At 39.8% G+C, this 22,181-nt stretch overlaps 1 protein-coding gene across 2 annotated transcripts in view; it reads left to right on the top strand.

The window, feature by feature from the left end:
* The window catches only part of LOC141106160 (cGMP-dependent protein kinase 2-like), a 397,387-nt gene that overhangs the window by 339,038 nt on the left and 36,168 nt on the right, over window positions 1-22,181 (top strand). For both annotated transcript variants that reach the window (XM_073596694.1, XM_073596693.1), the window contains exon 16: window positions 10,894-11,016. In XM_073596694.1, coding sequence (XP_073452795.1) covers window positions 10,894-11,016 — 123 coding nt within the window. The remainder of the gene's footprint in view (window positions 1-10,893; window positions 11,017-22,181) is intronic.

Here is a 22,181-nt window from a genome sequence, read left to right as displayed (position 1 = left end):
GTCAGTGAAAGCTTTGGAATATTTGAAAACATTCCATGGGCGCCAAGTTTCATGAAAACTTTCGACCTGTTCATTCGCTTGAGCCAATGTGTCTTCCATTTCATAGAGCTCTGCAACCCTATGAAGCCAATCCGCTACTGTTGGAACCCTATGAGATTTCCAATGAATTGGAATGAGAGATTTTGCAGCATTCAACAAATGCTCTGTGAGAGAAACGCTTGTATTTCTTTAAAGGCCAGCTTGATATGTGCAATAGACAGCATGCTGCATCCAGTATTATGCCCCGTACACACGGTCGGATTTTCCGATGGAAAATGTCCGATCGGAGCGTGTTGTCGGAAATTCCGACCGTGTGTGGGCTCCATCGGCCATTTTCCATCGGATTTTCTGACACACAAAGTTGGAGAGCAGGAGATAAAATTTTCCGACAACAAAATCCGTTGTCGGAAATTCCGATCGTGTGTACACAAATCCGATGCACAAAGTGCCACGCATGCTCAGAATAAATAAAGAGATGAAAGCTATTGGCCACTGCCCCGTTTATAGTCCCGACCTACGTGTTTTACGTCACCGCGTTTAGAACGATCGGATTTTCCGACAACTTTGTGTGACTGTGTGTATGCAAGACAAGTTTGAGCCAACATCCGTCGGAAAAAATCCTAGGATTTTGTTGTCGGAATGTCCGAACAAAGTCCGACCGTGTGTACGGGGCATTAGAGTCGTTTCTGTGATTGATTTGATAAGTTCTCGAACCCCGTCCCAATAACGGGCAATCAAGGGGCATTGCCACCAGATATGTAACAGAGAACCACTATCTCCGATGCATCTCCAGCAGTGGTCTGATGCCTGAGGATACCATTTATTTAATTTCACTGGTGTTAAGTACCATTGAGTCAGCAGTTTGTAAGCTGTCTCTTGTACTTTGGTGCTGATAGAACACTTGTGTGATAAAATGCAAGCGTTCTTCCATTGTTTAGGAGTTATGTTTACCTGTAAAATATCAGACCACCGCCTTCTGAGTCTGTCATCCAAGGGGGCCTTTGCATTCTGTAGCCAAGCATAAATAATTGAAGTTGTTCTACTGACCGGGTCACCTTTGTGGCACACCGACTCAAAGTCTGTCAGAGGTCTAGAGAAATCACCTGCCTTGTGATTGCTGCTAATATAGCTTCTGACTTGTAAGTAAGTCCAGAAGGGTAAGTTAGTCACGTTGTCATTCTGTTTTAGAGTCTGAAAATCTTTTATTTTGGCCTGTTGATAACAATCCCCTGCCAAAAGAGGTCTGTCATTGAGAGGTGACTTGAGATGAGAATTACTCACCCCCGGAATGAACTCCGGGTTGTCCCTCAGCAGGGTTAATGGGCCTAGTGCGGATGTAATCCCTGTACCTTTAGGTATTTCATTAATCAATTTTAAAGTGGTACCTGTTAAAGGGTGTTGCTTTAGATCGTCAGGGTAGGAGTTCCATTGTCGCCAGGGAGCAAAAGTAAGTGGGATGGAGTTAAGATCCATTTCTAGCTTCACCCAGTCTTTAATGTCTCGATGACAGTGCCAATGTATGACCCTCGTTCAGTGCCAAGCTTTATAATAGTCCCTTAGATTGGGTACTCCTAAGCCCCCAGATAACTTCACTCTCTGTAGAGTTTCGAATTTGATTCTTGGTTTTTTATATGCCCAAATGAATTTCAGAAATATTGCTCTCAGAGTCCTAAACATGTTGGCTGGTAATTTAATCGGCAATGTACGCATTAAATATAAGAGCCTGGGCAGAACAGCCATTTTGATAATGGCCACTCTACCGAACCACGAAAAGGTTCCGGAGTGCCATTTGCGTAAATCACTGTCTATGTTTTTTAGAATTGGGGGGAAATTTTGTTCATAAATTGAAGAGATCTGTGGAGTCAAATACACTCCCAAATATTTCAGTCTATTATGATCCCATTTGAATGGGGAGTTCTCCATCACCAAGGCAAGTGAATGGTTGGAAAGAGATAAATTCATGGCTTCTGATTTAGAGTAATTTATCTTTAAATTGGAGACATAACCATAATGTTCAAAAGCTCTCATTAGGTTGGGGAGAGTGACATGTGGTCTAGATATGAAAAATAGCAAGTCGTCTGCATAGTTGGCTACCTTGAACTCCCGATACCCCACCTGAAGTCCTCTTACTGAGGTGTTTGCATTGATCTGTCTGATAAATGGTTCCAGGGATATTATGAATAAGAGAGGGGACAGAGGACATCCCTGTCTTGTGCCATTCGCAATATGTACCCGTTCAGACAGAGTACCGTTTATTTTTAATCTTGCTGTGGGGTTTTGATAAAGAGCTGAAATCCATGCCAATATCCTTGAACCCAGTCCAATATGCCTACAAGTAGCCAGCATGTAATCCCATGCGACTCGGTCGAAGGCCTTCTCCGCATCCGCCGACAGGAGAAGGCCCTCTGTGTCGCTGGATCTAGTTTTGTGAATTAGTAACAGGGATTTTATGACATTGTCTTTGGCCTCGCGGTCAGGCATGAAGCCGACCTGCTCCGGGCAAATTACATTTTGCAGGAAGGGTCTCAATCTGTTGGCAAGTATTTTTGCGAAAATTTTTACGTCCAAATTCAGCAAGGATATAGGACGATAGCTGGCACAGTCAGAAGGGTCCTTACCTGCTTTCGGTATGACCGTTATGAAAACTGAAAGTAAGTCTAGTGTCATATCCCTGGAATCAGACATGGAGTTCAAGGCAGCCGCCAGGGGATCAGCCAGTAGGTCCACGAACATTTTATAATAAATAGCTGTGTACCCGTCAGGTCCAGGACTCTTGTCTAATTTCAGTCATGTCTATTGGGCATTCGAGGGTGTTAGCTTCTGAAGTATCAAGGGAAGGGAGGCCACACTTATCTAAGTAGTCTCGTATGACCTGGGATCTGTCCCCTATCATTCCCAGCTGTTTGTGCTGTTGTGGTAAATTATAGAGATCAGAATCGAATGTGTGGAAGTGTTTTGCAATCGCCTCCGTGGAAACGTCCATTATGCCATTTTTTCGTCTGATGCCTAGAATGTTATTGCTATGAGTGTGTACTCGTAGTGCCCTGGCCAATGTCTTACCGGGTTTGTTACCCTCCTCATAGTAGATCTTTTTCTTGAAAAATAAATAACATTTGGCCTTTACGTCAAAAAGTTTCTGCAGCTGTTTTCTGGTATCTAGCAGATCCGTAGCGGTAGCAAACGAGAGGTTTGTGTAGAGATTCTAGTTTATGAATCAGATTTTTAATTTCCCTTTCCCTATCTTTTTTCCGTCGGGCACCTATCGAAATCAGTTCCCCCCTCAATGTGCACTTATGGGCCTCCCATATCATCAGTGGATCCACCCCCGGGTATTGTTGTGAGCAAAGAAATCTTTCAGGGACTCCCTGAGTTTAGGTAAATGGATAGGATCTGAGAGTATCGAGGAGTTAAGTCTCCACGTCTGGGATTTTGGTGGCAATTTCGACCAAGCTAATGTTAATGCTATTGGAGCGTGATCCGAGGTGGTTTGTGAGCCTATGCAGGCTTCTGCTAGGACAGAGAGATCATTTTGGGTTATGAAGAGGTAATCTATCCGCGTGTATTTCTCGTGAGGGGCTGAATAAAACGTGTAATCACGCCCATTCGGATTGAGAAATCTCCATAAATCTAGCAACCTGAGAGATTGGAGAAGGTTTTTAATGCCTTTCAGGGTCTTGTACCTAATACTGGTGTAGTCCCCTCCTAAAATCAAACTTCCCGTGGAGAACTCCTGTAACTTGTGGATCAGCTGTTTACAGAATACTAGGTGGGCCTTATTTGGGAAATATACATTTGCTATGGTGATGGGTACTCCACCATATTTCCCCTTTAGGAAGATGTATCTGCCGTCAGGGTCTGTCATTTGTTCTGTCAAGTTGAAAGGTGCGTTTTTACTAACAAGAATTGAAACCCCTTTAGTTTTGGCATGGTCATTTGTGGCGTGATACGCCCTTGTGAAGGTTGAGTCGGTGAGCCTAGGCACATGTCCAGTCTTAAAATGCATTATGAAATGCGACTTACCTTTTTTGATTTCTCTGAATAGTGTAGTTCGCTTTTCAGGAATATTTAACCCCTGCACATTGTGCGAAATTACTGTGGGGTTGCGTCCTAGGAAGGAATAGGCCATGTTGCAGACTCAGAAGTGATGCAGTGCTCTGGCGATCTGGAATAAACACTAGGACACAGTTAGAGTATTCTTATAAGCGGGCAACGTGAATGGTCAACAGTTTAGGAGGAGGTCAGAGAAAAAGGAAGAGTGAGAGAATTAAGTTCAACCTCTAGATAGGGCCCTATCTAGAGAACTATAGTGAATCTGGGAAGCTACATCTGCAAAACCAGATCACTTGTGGTGTAGGGGGAGGCGGCCGCCTGGTATGAGAACGAATAAATGCAGTAAACTGAATTTAAAATTTAAACTTAAAAATATAACTGGCAAACCGTGCCTCCAAATAACACACAGCCTAAAATAGAAATTTTTCTTTATCTAAAATATGATTAATCCACCCTGTCAGTCAGGCGATCTTCCCAACTCACTAACTAAAGAGCCAAGAATCCCTGACCGCCACTATCCCAGTGAAATTAGACACTCCACATGGTCACCACCTCTAAAGTGTCATGACCACTTGAGTTCCCTCTTCCCATAAGGCACCGCTATTATTATTATTAGGTCTCAAAACTAAATGCCGAATGGTATTAACATTGATCGGATACTATGCGTATATCCTCCTGCACATAGCATGAGTCAAAAGGGTAAGAAAAATAATAATAAGAGGAAAAAAAAAAAAAAAAGGGCTTATGAAAAAGGCAAGAACGGCACCGTCCGTTGGCAATTATTTGTAACCCGGCCACAGTGGGTGAGTTTAGAATGTTCAGCCGACCCTCAGTCCTCTGCATGCTCTTGGTCCCACATGGGTCTTGGATTCGGAGTGCCTGATTTGGACCCTCCTGTTTTGCCATGCCTCATCTTCTTAGGGAGTCTTTTTTCTGGCGTGGAGAATGGCGATCGGATTGGGCTCCTGTCAGTCATGTGGTGGTAGTGTAAAGTCTGCGTACCACTCAGGAAGGTCCACTAAGTCCATACCAAGTCCTGCACAAAAATCCGGAAGGTCCAGTGGGGTGCGCAGTACATGTTGATGACCATTTGCCCATACGATAAGTGCAAAGGGGAAGCGCCAAGTGTACCTAAGCTCTTTTTCTCTGAGCTTATCCAATAAGGAGCGCAAAGCTCTGCAGTTTTTAAGAGTGACCTGGGACAAATCTTGAAACAGCATTATAGTTTCCCCATTAAAGATGATCCTTTCATTTCTTCTTGCTCTCCGCATTATGTCCTCCTTCAATCAGAAGCTCTGGAGGCAACAGATGATGTCACGCGGTGGTGCAGTGTCAGGACCTCTAGGCCTAAGTGCCCTGTGGGCTCTAATGAATTCAATTTCGGTCTCTTCTTGCCTGTCCAAAAGGCTGTTGAAAACTCTCTGGAGTGCTTGGGCTATTTGGTCTGCCTCCACAGTTTCAGGGATCCCTCGCACCCTGATATTATTCCTCCTGCCCCTGTTGTCGAGGTCCTCCAGGTGTCTATTTATGTCTATGAAGTGCTGTGCATGAGAAACTGTGATTTTGTCCAGCCTGTTAAGAGCTTTATCCCTCTGTCTCCCTGCATGCTCCGTTGCTGCCAATTTCTCAGTGAGAACCACCAGGTTCGTTTTCAGATCGGTAATTGCAGCTGAGAATGCAGATTTGATGTCCGCTGTGAAACCGGACATATCAGCATAAGTCGGGGGCTTGTTTAGTCTGGATTTCCCCCTACCTGTGTCCTCATTATATTCTGAATCGCCACTGAGGTCCTCCTCGTGGAGCTCTGCCTGTGACGTCGGAGCCATCTTGAGTTCGGCCTTGCTGCTCTCTGCCGCTGGCTTTTGTCTGAGCAAATCCACTATATTTCTGGCGGCGGATGGCGAGTTTGTGGGGTGCTGTGAAGCTTTCTGCCCAGCATTGAAAGTTCTCGAAAGGGTGTCAGGCTGTAAGGCTGTGTGTCTGACGGAGCTCCTCTAATCTGCAGCCATCCAAGCCGCGCGCCAATCCACGCCCCTTCTTTTCAGTTTGTTTCTGAACGGCCGTTCGGCAACCAGACATGTTGCAGAATCGGAGGAGATAATGTGTTATTTTTTATTGGCCTTGGAGTTATTGCTTTGACCCAAGTCCAGTCCAGGAACTGGAGGAGGAGGAGTTCTTGGACCAGAAATTTGTTGTTTTATTAATCGTGACCAATTATGTCATATGCCTTTTCTGCAGGAGCTCCAGGAGAATAATCCAGATGATTTTCGGAATTATCTCTGGATGACGGACCCCTGCTTTCACCAATTCTTGGCATTGTTGACCCCCTATATTAAGAAGCAGGACACATGCATGATGCTTTTATTTTATTTTTTTGGTTAAATAATAATGATTTGATTTGTTATATTTTCTATATTTTTGGATGCATAGAATGCACTTTTTGGTTAAGTTCTATTGGCAACATGTCTAATTTTATTTGTTTTCTTTTTTAATGCACAATAAAAAAAATTGTGTAGAAGAATACTTGGCTATGTGTTTTACTTCAAATGACAATTTGGGAGTAGGCAGTTACATTTAAAAAAATACAATGTAAAATTGACAAGGAACACCAACATAGTTGTATCTTTGATCCTAAAAACTACGCGATAATGATATTGTGGTAATTTGCCCAAAAAAAAAAAAAAAAAAAGCATAATAATATTATTCTTGACATCACTAGAAAAAAAAGCAGCTTCATTATTATCCCATTAAAGAAGAAGAGAATGTGCGCTGCATTTCGAGATTTCATAATTTGCCACATCATGAATGTTAATTCCCCATTACGAACGCTAGTTTACAAGACCGACCACTTTTGTCCGACGCACTTGTGTACACATGCTCGGAAAATTCGACAACAGACATTTGTCCACAGAAAATTTTAAAACCTGCCATCCATTTGTCCGGGGAAAATCTGACAACAATTGGCGGATGGAGCGTACAAACAGTCGGATTTTCCGCCAACAGCCTGTCATCACACATTTCCTGTCGGAAAATCAGATCATATGTACAAGGCTTTACCTACAACTTTATATTCCTTCTGAATCATTTGCTAAACATTTGTGAAAACACAGAAGGTTATACTATGGTAATATGCAAAAACGTACCTCCTAGGTCTTTTCAGTACAAGCAAACATTTACACCCTCATGGGCTAACAGATTTAAATACACCTAAAGGAAAGCATACATCTATGCTGGACCGATATACATATAGATAGATATATATAGAGATATATATTTATCTCTCTCTCTCTCTCTCTCTCTCTCTCTCTCTCTCTCTCTCTCTATATATATATATATATATATATATATATATATAAATATATATATATATATATATATATATATATATATATATATATATATATATATATATATATATAAATATATATATATACACTATATTACCAAAAGTATTGTGACGTTTGCCTTTACACGCACATGAACTTTAATGAGATCCCAGTGTTAGTCCGTAGGGTTCAATATTGAATTGGCCCAACCTTTGCAGCTTTAATAGCTTCAACTCATTTTGGAAGGCTGTCCACATGGTTTAGGAGTGTGTCTAGGGGAATGTTTGACCATTCCTCCAGAAGCACATTTGTGAGGTCAGGCACTGATGTAAGCGAGAAGAACTGGCTCACAGTCTTTGCTCTAATTCATCCCAAAGGTGTTCAATGGGGTTGAGGTCAGGACTCTGTACAGGCCAGTCAAGTTCCTCCACCCCAAACTCGCTCAAACACTCCCATAGACACACTGCTAAGCCTTGTGGACAGCCTTCCCAGAAGAGTTGAAGCTGTTATAGCTGCAAAGGGTGGGCCATCTTAATGTTGAATCCTACAGACGAAGACTGGGATGCCAGTAAAGTTTTTGTGCGTGTAAAGGCAGGCGTCCCAATACCTTTGGGAATATAGTGTATATATAACTAAAAGATATAAAACTTGTGGAATATCCAGGAAAGTATACAGTAGTATGATTTGCAATTCCAGGGAGCAATTGCAAACTAACTTACGAAGCTTGGTTTATTCCAAATGTATCAGTTTATAAAAGTAGTTTTCATCCTTTGAGGACTGGACCATTATGGGACTGCAGGCAGCCAATTAACTCTCAGACAGCTATCTTAATAAATAAACTTGTACAACCTTTGGATTAATAAAACTTTATTTTATTGGCCCCGGCTTTATTTATTGGTTTGCATATTGATATTAAATATCATTAATCAATTCTATAATAAATTTTCTAGCAGAATTCATCAATAACTTTACTAAATATTGCAATAAACAACTCAGCTTTTATAGCTCGAGTTGTATTATCCAAGCATAAACTTCATAATAAATTGTCCTATAAAAGTCAGGAGCCATAATCAGCCTCCTGCCTACAACACCCAGCCCTCGGCCTGTTCAATTGCTGTCTGAAAATTTTAATTGAATATATCCAAGCCAATATCAGACAGATGAATCCCATCTCTCCGATACAAGCCTTGGATTCCACCTTCCAATTCCAGATGTCTAATTGATGCCCCATATCCTAAAGACATAAATTTCTCTAAACGCCTGTTAACTCTTTTTCTAATTTTTTTCAAAAACTGAACAGACATCAGAATTCAACCAAACTAAACAGGGGATAATTTCAGAGAATATAATTTCAGTTTTGGGAGCTGCAGCCTTCAATGCCCGAAAAGTATCTTGAATCTGAAAGATTAAATTTAATGTATTTTGTTTGCCAATATCGTTACCTCCCAGATGAATCAATAATAAATCTGGGAAAGGCCAACCATAAGTTAATTTTCCGAAAACTGTCATCAATTCACTCCAAACCATGCCCCGTTTACCAAACCAAAAAAATCTGCCAATTGTTCGGATTCAGGTCCAAATTCTCTCCGTAAACTCTTGTCACTGCTCTCTTATGAGCCCAGAACACAAAAGAATGTCCCCACGATCCATATAATTTTCTTTGCACCTGTAATTCAAAACTTCAAATTAGGTCTAATATAAGAAGTGTAAGCATTAGATTTCCATCTACCAATCCGTTTGATCTTATCCCTGTCTAAACCCATGGTTGCCACTGCAGTTGCAGCTCCAATACGGAATGAATGGCCAGACAGTGGAATTTTTTCCAATTTAAGAAATTGTAAACACTTATTATAACACTCTTATAAACTGAAACTTGGTAAGTGGTGAATTATTCTCGTGTACAAATAATAAATCTTTCCACGTGGGTCAAACAGTCAGATATTTATTCAGAAGCTGAACAGGACAAATTACTGGATTAGTACACCCATATAAATGAATCCATGAACCTTTGCCGAATTGGTCAGTTTTTGATCTTTGTAAAAATATTTTAACACAATGCACATTTTCTTTTACCGCTTTAAAAAGTAGACCACTTGAACTTTTTTTGGTTTCAAAAACGATATCCAAGTAAACCACACCATTGAATATCCTCGCCACGTACTAGGAGCATTCTTTTTATATATTCAGAAATCAGAATAGCTGGTTGTTAAGGAGTGGGAGGTTGCTGACTTGTCGCTGACTTGTCAAAAACTGGTGTTGTGTTTTTATTAACTTTGACTTTTTTTTTTTGGTGAATGAGTAGGGGTACTATGTATGCTATTTTGTCAAGATAACTCTGTAATATTACTATACTGCTGGATTGTATTCACTCTCTATAATTTTGTGTCATTAGCAAAAATAAGCACATTACTCTTCCATGCATCGGGGTTTGTTCACACCAGCACACTGTTATCTCGCATTGTGGGATTTTCATACATTTTAAATTAATGGCAATGCTAGCACAGTACATGACAATCCAAGGCAATACATATGCCATAATGCTTGTGTCTCCACAAACTTCTAGGAAGTCAGTATAAAAATTATGATATAGTGCTCTATCAGTAACCGAGTATCAAATAAAAATAGGTTCCCTTGTGATTATATTTTTGCATATGCCCATACACTGTACTCTTGTTTACGATAGCACCTCTGTATACACGAGTACACCAGCACCAAGCTATTCATATCAATGACAGGCTGTGCACCTCTGTCTGGGTAGAGGAAATACACAGGCAATTATGCTGAATGGGCTCAGTCTGCCTTTGTGCAAGAGTCCTTTTTCTGAAAATGAGCACAGCTAGAGAAGAAGACCACGTGTACGTAGTGTGAGTTTGAGCAGCCTGTAGTGGCCCCTACTGAGTACAGATAGAGCAGGTAAAGTGCACTGCCCACACAGGCAGTTTAAACATCTAAGTAGCACAATACTGTATGGTTAGTTTGTCCTACATATGGCAGGAAGGAGGGGAATGAGGGGCCAGTAGTTTTTGTGGAGAGGCCTCTCAACAGCTGCATGTGTAATGGAAGCATGGGCATCATTTACAACAGGTGGGGTGCTGGTATGTAAAATTCAGAGGGCATAGAATTGCACTGGGGATTTTTGGAAAATCTTTTTGAAGGTGAACTCAACTACAACCATCCAAATTCATTATCCAGTCATGGCCAGAATGTATTTTATGCCCACTATGTCATAGTCTTAGTCTATCCCAATTAATTTCAGCTTGTCAATTTTACTTGGGATGTGTCTTGTGTGTATTAGCAGTTTATATTTTTACCAATGAATGTTTATGGCTGAAGTTACAGCATGTCAAAACAAAAACCTAGTCTACTTACTCAACAGCCTGGTTATTTAGAAAAATAAAGTTCCCTTACGGACAGTTTCTTATTATAAGAAACAATTCTTGGAGCCGGCTTCTTTCATGATGGTGTTTTTTTTTCCCAGCCCACCTTTCTCAGGGACAGATCCCATCAAAATTTATAACATGGTGTTGAAAGGAATTGAAAAGGTAGACTTCCCACACCGAATTGGACGTCGCTCTGAAGATCTGATCCGTAGGCTGTGCAGGTAATAATGAGTAGATGCTATGTGTGTTGAGGATGCGGGGAAGCTGCTGAGCTCTGGAAAATTTTAAATACTGCCTCACTGAAAGGTTCATGGTTTCTTTCGTGAGTATTTTTGACTATATGGCAAACACAAATTCAGCCAAAGATATGGTATTCTTTAAATCAGATAGTATGAGAAATAATAAATACATGCAAAAACAACATAACAGTAAAAACAAAATCCACAAGGATAAAAGAAAAAGTTCAACTAATAGTTTAATGTTTCCAGCTGGGGGGGAATATGACCTCCTCCCAGGACACAGTTCTGAAGTTTGAGCGACTGATTGTCAGACTTGAATACTGTGTCATGAAAGAGGGGAGGAAACCTTGTGTAAGCTTAGACCAGTGTTTCTCAACTCCAGTCCTCAAGGCGCCCCAACAGGTCGTGTTTTCAGAATTTCCCTCAGATAAAACAGCTGTGGTAATTACTGAGGCAGTGAAACTGATCCAATAACCTGTGCAAAATAATGGGAAGCCTGAAAACATGACCTGTTGGGGCGCTTTGAGGACTGGAGTTGAGAAACACTGGCTTAGACCATCATAGAGCATATACCGGGTTTGGTTTCTAGCTCCGACAGTGCAAAAGAGGGGTAAAGGAGCACAGGGAAAGTCAGTATCAGTGGGTGTATTGCTGATCTCAAGAGAACCTGTCATTTTGTCCTGAGTGGCTAAAGGGTCAAAGTCTCTTTAAAAACTTAAAACAAGAGTAAAAAACTCAATAATTTAGGTTGGACTCCCAGAAAACAGCTAAGTATACACTTGAAATACAGATATGTGTACTGTGTTTTCTGCCAGAAGATCTGTAATTTTGCCCAGCTCTTTCTGTGATACATACACCTCTGTTAGATAGCACAGCTAGGAGGGTGACACCAAAATCTATGTCATAGTAAAAGCACAAGTATACTTTTTTGTGAACTCCCCTCCCACTTCCACCTGAGCTCCTGGCACTTTAAAATCAACTGGAACAAGGGCACGTAGTGGTGAAAAAGTAGTATTGTGGAGGACAGCTCTGAATTCAAGTGAATATTGCAGCAAAAGTTGTCTTCTTTTTATTTCTTTAATATTACTGGCTTTTGAATTTATAAGGCCATCTCTTGAGAAAACTCAAACCCCTCCCATTCCTCTTGCGCCCCTCTTACCTATTTAGTGCATTTTTTAAATACCTTCTTGAAGTTTAATTCTACCCTTAACCCATCATCTGTGTCCCTTGCTGGCACCGTGTGCAGGGAACCACTCATACAGCACTGCATATACAGTATGCTTGCACCAGCTGGTTCCTTCAAAAACATATTTGGGGGCACACCCAAATTCAGGATAGTGCTGCTATAAGACCAACAAACAGTACAAAACATATTAAAGCACACACATTCAAGAATGACATTTATCCTGCAAGGCTAGTTAAAAACACCTGAACATATTCAAAAATATTGTCTCAGTAAGTGGGCTTAGCACTATATGACCATATAGTGTGACCAAACCCCCGTATTCTTTTGAATATGTTCAGGTGTTTTTAACTAGCCTTGCAGGAAATGTCATTCTTGAATCTGTGCGCTGTAATCTGTTTTGAGCTGGTTCCTTCACACTCACGTCATCACTTCAGTCTCTCTTCTGGATCAAGATTTTAAAGCAGATCGAAAGCCACCATTCTAACTGTTTTCCATAATAGTTACATTCAAGGCATACCATGAATGATAACCATCACAGTTGCTTGTGCTCTCTGAGTTGTCAAGCCATTAAATGTCTGCTGTCATAAGTGATCACATGTGCAGAACCATGCCAACCACAGATCAAACAGAGGATAAGATGGCAGCTTCTTGGCTGTTAAGGGTAAAAGGGTTTAATTTCACTTTAAGATGAGTAAAATGACTATTAATTAGCTATTAGTAAGAGGTGGTTGGGCGAGTATTTTGTGTGTGTGTGTGTGTGTGGGGGGAGACCTTAAAAGTAAATATAAATTTAAAAAAAATCCTACTTTATGAAATACAGTGGTGCACCCTTCCTGCAGTCGCCGTTCTGATTGGACAGTGAAAGTCATCAGTTCTGCTCACACTGCTCTCTTCTGCTGTCAGCACATGCATATACTGCAGAACCTAATTAGGGCCTACTGCTACCCTTCCCTCTCCCTGTTTTTGTGCAAAGGATCAGAGAAGGATGGTGTCAAGATTAATTCTGCCACATGTATATTAAAATAATTGTTATTATTTTAAAGAAATAAAATAAAAAGCTATAAAAAGGTGTTTTATATGCCTGGGATTAACAGACTGATCTTAATCGTACAGCAAGGGACACAGGCTGGGTATTCATAGACCCTGGGTTATAGGCTGCCATACATGATTGGATGGTGGCAAAGCTTTGCTGGACACAGTCCCTGGGCATAACCCTAAAACCCTACCCTAGTCTTGGAGACCTCAGTTTTTTGCTAATGTCTTAAGGTGATGACCTCCTCTACCTCTCATAGAAATCATTCTATACTTAAGTAGCTTATTTTACTTCCGGTATATACAATTAAAAAAGCCCTTCCTTCTAAATCATATTTTCTAATGAGCAGGACCCCCTGATTGTATTGTAACTGTACTGTTTGCCCTAATGTTGTAAAGAGCTGCGCAAACTGTTGGTGCTATATAAACCCTATATAATAATAATACAATTAACTTTTTCTTTAATTTTCTACACAATACCTATATTTTTTTATTTATTCAGAACATTTTTTTCATGTTGGAAAAATGTCATTATTACTGACATTGACATATTTTTAAATATCTTTGCCACTTTACAAAAAGTCAAACCTTTTTGTTTGAGTGCATTGCCCTGTAAGCGACATTGCACTCAAGGGATTTCTGCAAGTCCCTTCCATTAGTCATACACACTTTTGAAGAACAGTCAAGCCTGCACATGGGTATGCTTTGTCTCTAAACACCCAGTAATGTTCTATACAGTCTGATGTACTAAGGGTTTTTCTTTCTTACTCAAAGAACAGTGGTGTTTTTAAGACTCCTAAAGAACAAAACCCATCTGAACACTGTTATTTGCAGTCTATTTTTATTTATCCAGAAACAGGCTTCTTTGTGCACCACAAACCTTAAACAAAGAGTGGATGGAAACCTTTCAGTTACAGCCTAAAATATAAAAGCCTGAAAATGTTTCTTTAACTTTTCTGTTTGTCTCTGGCAAACAAACCCTTGGAAGGGTAGGCTGTTTTGCTGGCCTATGCCACAGCTATAATTAAGTACATGCCCCATTCCATAAAACAATCAATTTATTATCATACGGTGCAAAAAGAATCATGATTCAAAATAGCTGATTATTGTATAACTTTTGCACACACAGGCCTTAGACACTGCATCATTTTAAATGCACAAGCCTTTTGTCCCTTCAAACCTTTCTGAATAAAGTAAAAACGATATATGGGACCCAATACTGGAAAAGCATATATTTGTACACAGCAGTTAGCAGTGAATTTCTACCCATAGTCATAAATACAAAAATATTTCCTCTGTAGACTCACAAATATGAAAGCATTTAAAATTGCCCAGGTGCACGTGAGACCGGCAAACAAAAGAATTTCATAATAATCTCAGTGTTTCAAGGAAATATGTATCCTGAATAAATCCTTAACTTGATTTGTTGTCTTGAACAGCAGATTTAGTCACTGGGGTTGATTTACTAAAGGCAAATCCACTTTGCACTGTAAGTGCATTGCAAGTGCTCTTGGAAGTGCAGTCACTGTACATCTGAGGGGAAGATCTGAAATGAGGGGAATCTCTGCTGATTTTATCATCCAATCATTTACTAGCAAAAATGTTGTTTTTTTATTTCCCTTGCATGTCCCCCTCAGATTTACAGCGACTGCACTTCCAAGTGCACTTGGAGTGCACTTCCAGTGCAAAGTGGATTTGCCTTTCGTAAATAACTCCCACTGTGTCCTTGGTGCATAAAACAGTACAATAATTTAAAAAAAAAAAAAAAAAATGGAAACCTTGGTATAATGTGCCACTGTAAAAGTTCAGGTGTTTTTCTTTTTTTTTCTCAATAAAATTCTTATGAAACAAATAAAATGGGTATGCGAATAGCAGTGGGGCACATAGCTGCCCAATTGGATATATCTTTGAGAGCAATACCTAGATTACCACACGGTAATCAAGTCTATTAAGTGTGGGACCTTCCAAAGACCATCTGCAGTCAGTAAATGAAACACAGGTTTTCAAGAAAAAACTAACTGCACCTTTCTGCTTGTTAGGATGTATAAGTCTTGTGTTCTTAGCTCTTTAATGTTTGTATCACCCCAATATGTATTGTTGAATTATGTAAGGCACTAACAAGTGGGGTACCATACGCATGTTATAGGAGACCAGACAAATTTGTAGGTTGCTATTGATCATCTCGCCTGCTGATAATGATAGTTGACTGACTGTTCTGCTACTGCTTTGGTTTCATTATGCCCCGTACACACGGTCGGACTTTGTTCGGACATTCCGACAACAAAATCCTAGGATTTTTTGCGATGGATGTTGGCTCAAACTTGTCTTGCATACACACGGTCACACAAAGTTGTCGGAAAATCCGATCGTTCTGAACGCGGTGACGTAAAACACGTACGTCGGGACTATAAACGGGGCAGTGGCCAATAGCTTTCATCTCTTTATTTATTCTGAGCATGCCTGGCACTTTGTCCGTCGGATTTGTGTACACACAATCGGAATTTCCGACAACGGATTTTGTTGTCGGAAAATTTTATCTCCTGCTCTCCAACTTTGTGTGTCGGAAAATCCGATGGAAAATGTCCGATGGAGCTCACACACGGTCGGAATTTCCGACAACACACTCCGATCGGACATTTTCCATCGGAAAATCCGACCTTGTGTACGGGGCATTACTCTGATTTATTTAAAGCAATGGTGTATGTTCTATCCACCATACCACTACAGAATTTCTTATAGAAACAATGGTGCCCTATTTATAAACCTGCATCCTGATCCTATCTGACAGCATTGTATACAGTTCCTAATTAAATTACCCCACCTCCCATTTTTCACCTTTTCTTAACCATTTTTGTTATTTTTCACTTGCACAATTTTCCAGGATTTAAAAGCTAAACTAATGTAACTATGTAAAAAAACAAAACAGATCTTCAATTCTTATTTAACCACCTCAGCTCTGGGAGGTTTACCCCCCCCCCCTTCCTGAACAGGCCATTTCCGATACGGCACTGCGTTACTTTAACTGACAATTGCGTGGTCGTGCGATGCTGTATCCAAATAAAATGTTTGTGCTTTTTTTCCCACAAATAGAGCTTTCTTTTGGTGGTATTTGATTACCTCTGTAGCTTTTATGTTTTGTGCTATAAACAAAAAAAGACGGACAATTTTGAAAAAAAAAAACAATATTTTTTACTTTCTGCTATAAAACATACCCAATGAAAAAAAAAATTTTAAAAATTGAATTTTTTCATCAATTTAGGCCAATATATATTCATCTACATATTTTTTGGCAAAACAAAATACCAACAAGCGTATATTGATTGGTTTGCACAAAAGTTATAGCGTCAGTGACTTATATCGGGACTGCGATAAAAATCGGATGCCTGACTGACACTTTTTGGCGACCAGTGACACTAATACTGTAATCAGTGCTAAAAAATATCAAAGGGTTAAATGTGTTCCTAGGGAGTGCTTGCTAACTTTGGGGGAGGTATTTGTCTATATATATATATGTATGTATATACAAGTTCCTTCCTTACAAACGAGTTCCGTTCTGGGAGCTTGTTCGTAAGTCCAACTTGTTCGTAAGTCCAAAAAAGATCAGTGCTGGCAGACAAAGGCTGTGAGCACTGATCAGTGTGTTCTGGAGGGAGGAGTCCCCCTGTCAGAACACAATAGCACAGCGGGGGGAGATCCCTGAACCAACATTGCTTGTGTTGGTGTGGTGATCTCTCAGTTTTTTTTCATTCAGCCTGCTGGGTTGAATGAAAAAACTGTGCAGGCACCTGTTCGCATCTTTGAAAGTTCGCAACTTGAAGGTTCATATGTAGGGGACTTACTGTATAATTTTTTTTTTTTTTTACTTCACTGTAGTACTTTTACCAACCTCCCCAGTGAAAATATTTTCAAGAGATGCCAGGTCCTCGTCATAGAATGAGAGAATGAGGACACATCAGGAAATTCTTGGTCTGCTTCTCTGTCGGCACTCTGCACTAGAACCTGGACATGTCCATGTCTGAGCACTTTCAGAGTAATAATACTCTGTTAACCAATCTAAAGCCAGTGAAGAGATGCCCCATCAGCAGCCAATCAAATTCATGCATACATATGAAGTTTTTTTAGCACTTCTATGCTATAGCTTCAGGGTTGTCAACGCAACCATGAACTGGCTTAAGGGAATGCAGCCACTGTCTGACTCTTACTGTGTGCTGCAACTGATATTGCCTTGTCCTTCCATTATGGTGACAGCAGTAAAAGTGTTAAAGCATACCTGTATTATGTAAGCTGTGTGGGCACAGGTTCACAGGTTCACTTTAAACTGCTAGTGGTAGACTTCTATTGTAAAATTGGCTATGGTTTTTCATATAGTTCTAGATGGCAGAAATTTCAATAAGATGACTCATAGCTGAATGTGTAAATGAGCAATCAATGTGGAATGGCTAAGTAAAAAGATTCTTCTTGGGAATTTCAACTCATGCTAAAGGGAAAAAGAAGTCTGAGTCATTGTCATGTTTTAGACCTTTGAACACTGCTATGCTGCATTCCAGTTTCACTAATGAAACTGGATGATTGTTCATTTAGTACAAAATGTTCTGCATTATCTAGTATACTAGTATTAATGACTTGTAAATAGCAACTGTTTTACTATTCTAACAAAAAAAAAATCACACTGCTGTGCTTTACCAAGAGAATTACGATGCAATGAGTAGCTCTCATACTGTATGTTCTTGTTTAACTGATCTAACAGTTGTGTAGAATCACTAAGTACCTACAATACAAAATTACACATTCATAAATTACTCAACACCTATGGCAATTCATTCATATTAGTTTCCATTTCTACTATTGTAAGTAAATAAGAATAAATAATGATGAGCTCTCAGTGGATGATTTTTGTTCTTTACTGTCTAATGGGTATCTATGCCTTGTCTAGAGCATATTCTTGTATGGGGGCTCTTTTTCCAAACGTATTTTATGTAATACATGTTTTACTATCAAGTTGTATCTAAATGTTTAAAGGCATGGATTTTGCATTTGTTTGTATTGCTTTATGCAGAACACTGAAGTTGATGAAGCTATGTATCACTGCTAATATTATTTCATTTTCACAACTAATTTTGTACAGACACAATAAGAGTCCTATTTATAATGCGGTGAATGTGACATTCACCAAATATTCACTGCAGGTAAATATTCCTAGTGCTTTTAAATTACAGGGAACAGTTAGCCATCTGTGGATGTTTGGTGAATGTCACATACACTTCTATATAAATATGGGCCTAGCACTTGCCATACTTGAAGGACCACAATCATAAAAAAATTGTGTTTTGAATGTGGCTAATACATGTAATGACAGGATTCAATATATGAATTTTTTTTATTATTATTTTGCTATATTTCTTTTTTACATTTACATAGGTGACCAGCAAAAGCTATAGTGACAGGAAAAATAAAACAGCCTCATTAATAACACCCTCCATTTTTTTCTGAAACTAAGGTCATACGGGGTAAAGATATGCCAGGTGTTGGTTACCTTGCAATACTTTGAACACATTATGACCATTCTGTGTATTCTTAGAAAGAGGATACAAATATAGATTAACATAGTTAGTCGAACTGAAACAGACATGTCCTTTGAATATAATAATAAAAAAAATAATAATAATAATTTAAATGAATTTAAAAACTTGCAGCTTTAGAACCCTAAACACACAGTTTATCCTGAGGAAGGCAAAAACTCTTTATAAAACATGGACAAATTTGTTCTAACTGAAACTCCCTGGATCCACAGCATACAATGTTATTCTAAATATTAATAAACAGATGTTGTCAATATAGGAAGCAATCTGCAAAGTTGCTTGGAACTAGTAGTAAAAAGGGAAAGAGATGGGTGAAAGGGAGGGACGTGATACCTACAGGATATAAGACATGTATATAGCAATAAAAACGAGTATTTATTGAAATATCATTAAAAGTAACCCCAAAAACAATCTAGGGGAAAATTCAACACAACTCCATAAAAAATATCACATATCATTTTATCAATAAATGGCAATGAGCCATATGAGCCATGAGATACAGTGTGGTGATCCTGATTGCATAAGTCCATATATATATATATATATATATATATATATATATATATATATATATATTGTGCTTAGAACTAGTCTTTGTAGAAAACTATTTCACATATTTACAGAATTGTAAATAACCCTTTATTAGTTCTTTCACATAGTGAAATGCACCCACAAATCTTAACAAATCCTAGAAGCCCCAAAAGTTGTATTTCTGGTTAGGAAATGAGTGGTGCGGTTTGGATTCTCTGCTACCAGGAGATTACCGTCAATGGCCATATATGGCCATTGATGGGAATCTCCTGGACAGCAGCTAAATGAGGCACAGTCTCTCAAAGCTTCCCATCAGATCTGTCTCTCTTGTGATTGACAGTGAACAGCAGTGGGTGGATTCCATAGCCCCTGTTGGGCTGTCTAGCACAGTGTTTCTCAAACTTTTTTGTCTTGCGGTGCACCAAAAAGATCTAGAAATTTTCACAGCACATCTGAAAAGATGTAACACATTTTGTGGCGAAGAACTTATTTATTTTGACATATACACTGAGCAAAATTATAAATGCAACACTTTTGTGTTTGCCCCTATTTATCATGAGCTGAACTCAAAGATCTACAATTTTTTCTATGTACACAAAAGGCCTATTTCTCTCAAATATTGTTCACAAATCTGTCTAAATCTGTGTTAGTGAGCACTTCTCTTTTGCCGAGCTAATCCATTCACCTCACAGGTGTGGCATATTAAGATGCTGATTTAGCATGATTATTGCACAGGTGTGCCTTAGGCTGGCCACAATAAAAGGCCACTCTAAAATGTGCAGTTTTATCACACAGCACAATGCCACAGATGTCGCAAGTTTTGAGAGAGCTTGCAGTTGGCATGCTGACTGCAAGAATGTCCACCAGAGATGTTGCCCTTGAATTGAATGTCAATTTCTCTACCATAAGTTGTCTCCAAAGGCGTTTCACAGAATTTGGTAGTACATCCAACCGGCCTCACAACCGCAAACCAGGTGTAATCACACCAGCCCAGGACCTCCACATCCAGCAGCTTCACCTCCAAGATCATCTGAGACCAGCCACCCGGACAGCTGCTGCAACAATCGTTTTGCATAACCAAAGAATTTCTGCACAAACTGTCAGAAATCGTCTCAGGAAAGCTCATCTGCATGCTTGTCGTCCTCATCAGGGTCTCGACCTGACTGCAGTTCGTCATTGTAAACAGCTTGAGTGGGCAAATACTCACATTCGATGGCATCTGGCACTTTGGAGAGGTGTTCTCTTCATGGATGAATCCCAGTTTTCACTGTACTGAGTAGATGGCAGACAGCGTGTATGGCGTCGTGTGGGTGAGCAGTTTGCTGATGTCAATGTTGTGGATCGAGTGACCCATGGTGGCGGTGGGGTTATGGTATGGGCAGGCTTATGCTATGGACAACAAACACAGGTGCATTTTATTGATGGCATTTTGAATGCACAGAGATACTGTGACGAGATCCTGAGGCCCATTGTTGTGTCATTCATCCGCGACCATCACCTCATGTTGCTGCATGATTATGCACGGCCCCATGTTGCAAGAATCTGTACACATTTCCTGGAAGCTGAAAACATCCCAGTTCTTGCATGGCCAGCATACGCACCGAACATGTCACCCATTGAGCATGTTTGGGATGCTCTGGATTGGCGTATACGAAGCGTGTTCTAGTTCCTGCCAATATCCAGCAATTTTGCACAGCCATTGAAGAGGAATGGACCAACATTCCACAGGCCACAATCAACAACCTGATCAACTCTATGCAAAGAAGATGTGCTGCACTGCGTGAGGCAATAGGTGGTCACACCAGATACTGACTGGTTTTCTAACCCCCACCCCCGACCCCCCAATACAGTAAAACTGCACATTTTAGAATGGCCTTTTATTGTGGCCAGCCTAAGGCACACCTGTGCAATAATCATGCTGTCTAATCAGCATCTTGATATGCCACACCTGTGAGGTGGATGGATTGTGATGTGCTTACTAACACAGATTTAGACAGATTTGTGAACAATATTTGAGAGAAATAGGCCTTTTGTGTACATAGAAAAAGTTATAGATCTTTGAGTTCAGCTCATGATAAATAGGGGCAAATACAAAAGTGTTGCTTTTATAAGTTTGCTCCCGCGATCTCACACAAGTCTCGCATTACGAAAGGAATCAATGATTGACAGACTGACAGAGATTGCGTTTTTATATATGTTGCTTTTTTAACTTTTGAGACATTGATTTACCATACATTTTTTTATATGTGCAAGGTTTCAAAACGCTAGCAATTTTAAGTATTTTTCAAAACTGCTAAGGCACACCTGCAAATCTAGTGTTTGAGAATCACTGGTCTAGCAGCTATGGAATCCACCCATTGCAGTTCACTGTCAAACACAAGGGAGATGGACATGATGAGGATCTAGTCTTTCTTCATCCCTATTGAGCTCCACCCACCCAACAGCTCAGCTACTGCACCTGTCTGTGTGACAGGAGCAGTGGGCAGGCAAGGAGCTTACTATGGCCTTTGTGTCATCCCCCACCACGTCTTTTGTGACAAATTCATGTACTTGCTCTCATAAGGTAATTTAATCTATCGTAAGCACCAACCATTGGTCTTGGAGAGGCACAAAAGATTTTCATGACACCCTTTTTAAAAACCAACTTATATTGTTTTTCTTTATTAAAAGTGTTTATAGCGGCAGACATAATACTGTAACTTTTACTTATAAAATGTCTAAATGCAGAAAGATTTGCCTTGTAGCAACTAAGCAGTTGTACCTATTCTGATACAGGAGCAGGCTAGTGTATGTAGAGAAACTGGAAAATTGTATTTTGA

This window comes from Aquarana catesbeiana, linkage group LG08 (assembly GCF_042186555.1).
Source record: "Aquarana catesbeiana isolate 2022-GZ linkage group LG08, ASM4218655v1, whole genome shotgun sequence".
NCBI lineage: Eukaryota > Metazoa > Chordata > Amphibia > Anura > Ranidae > Aquarana > Aquarana catesbeiana.
The sequence above is the reverse complement of the archived record's forward strand: the minus strand, read 5'-3'. Positions and strand labels throughout refer to the sequence as shown.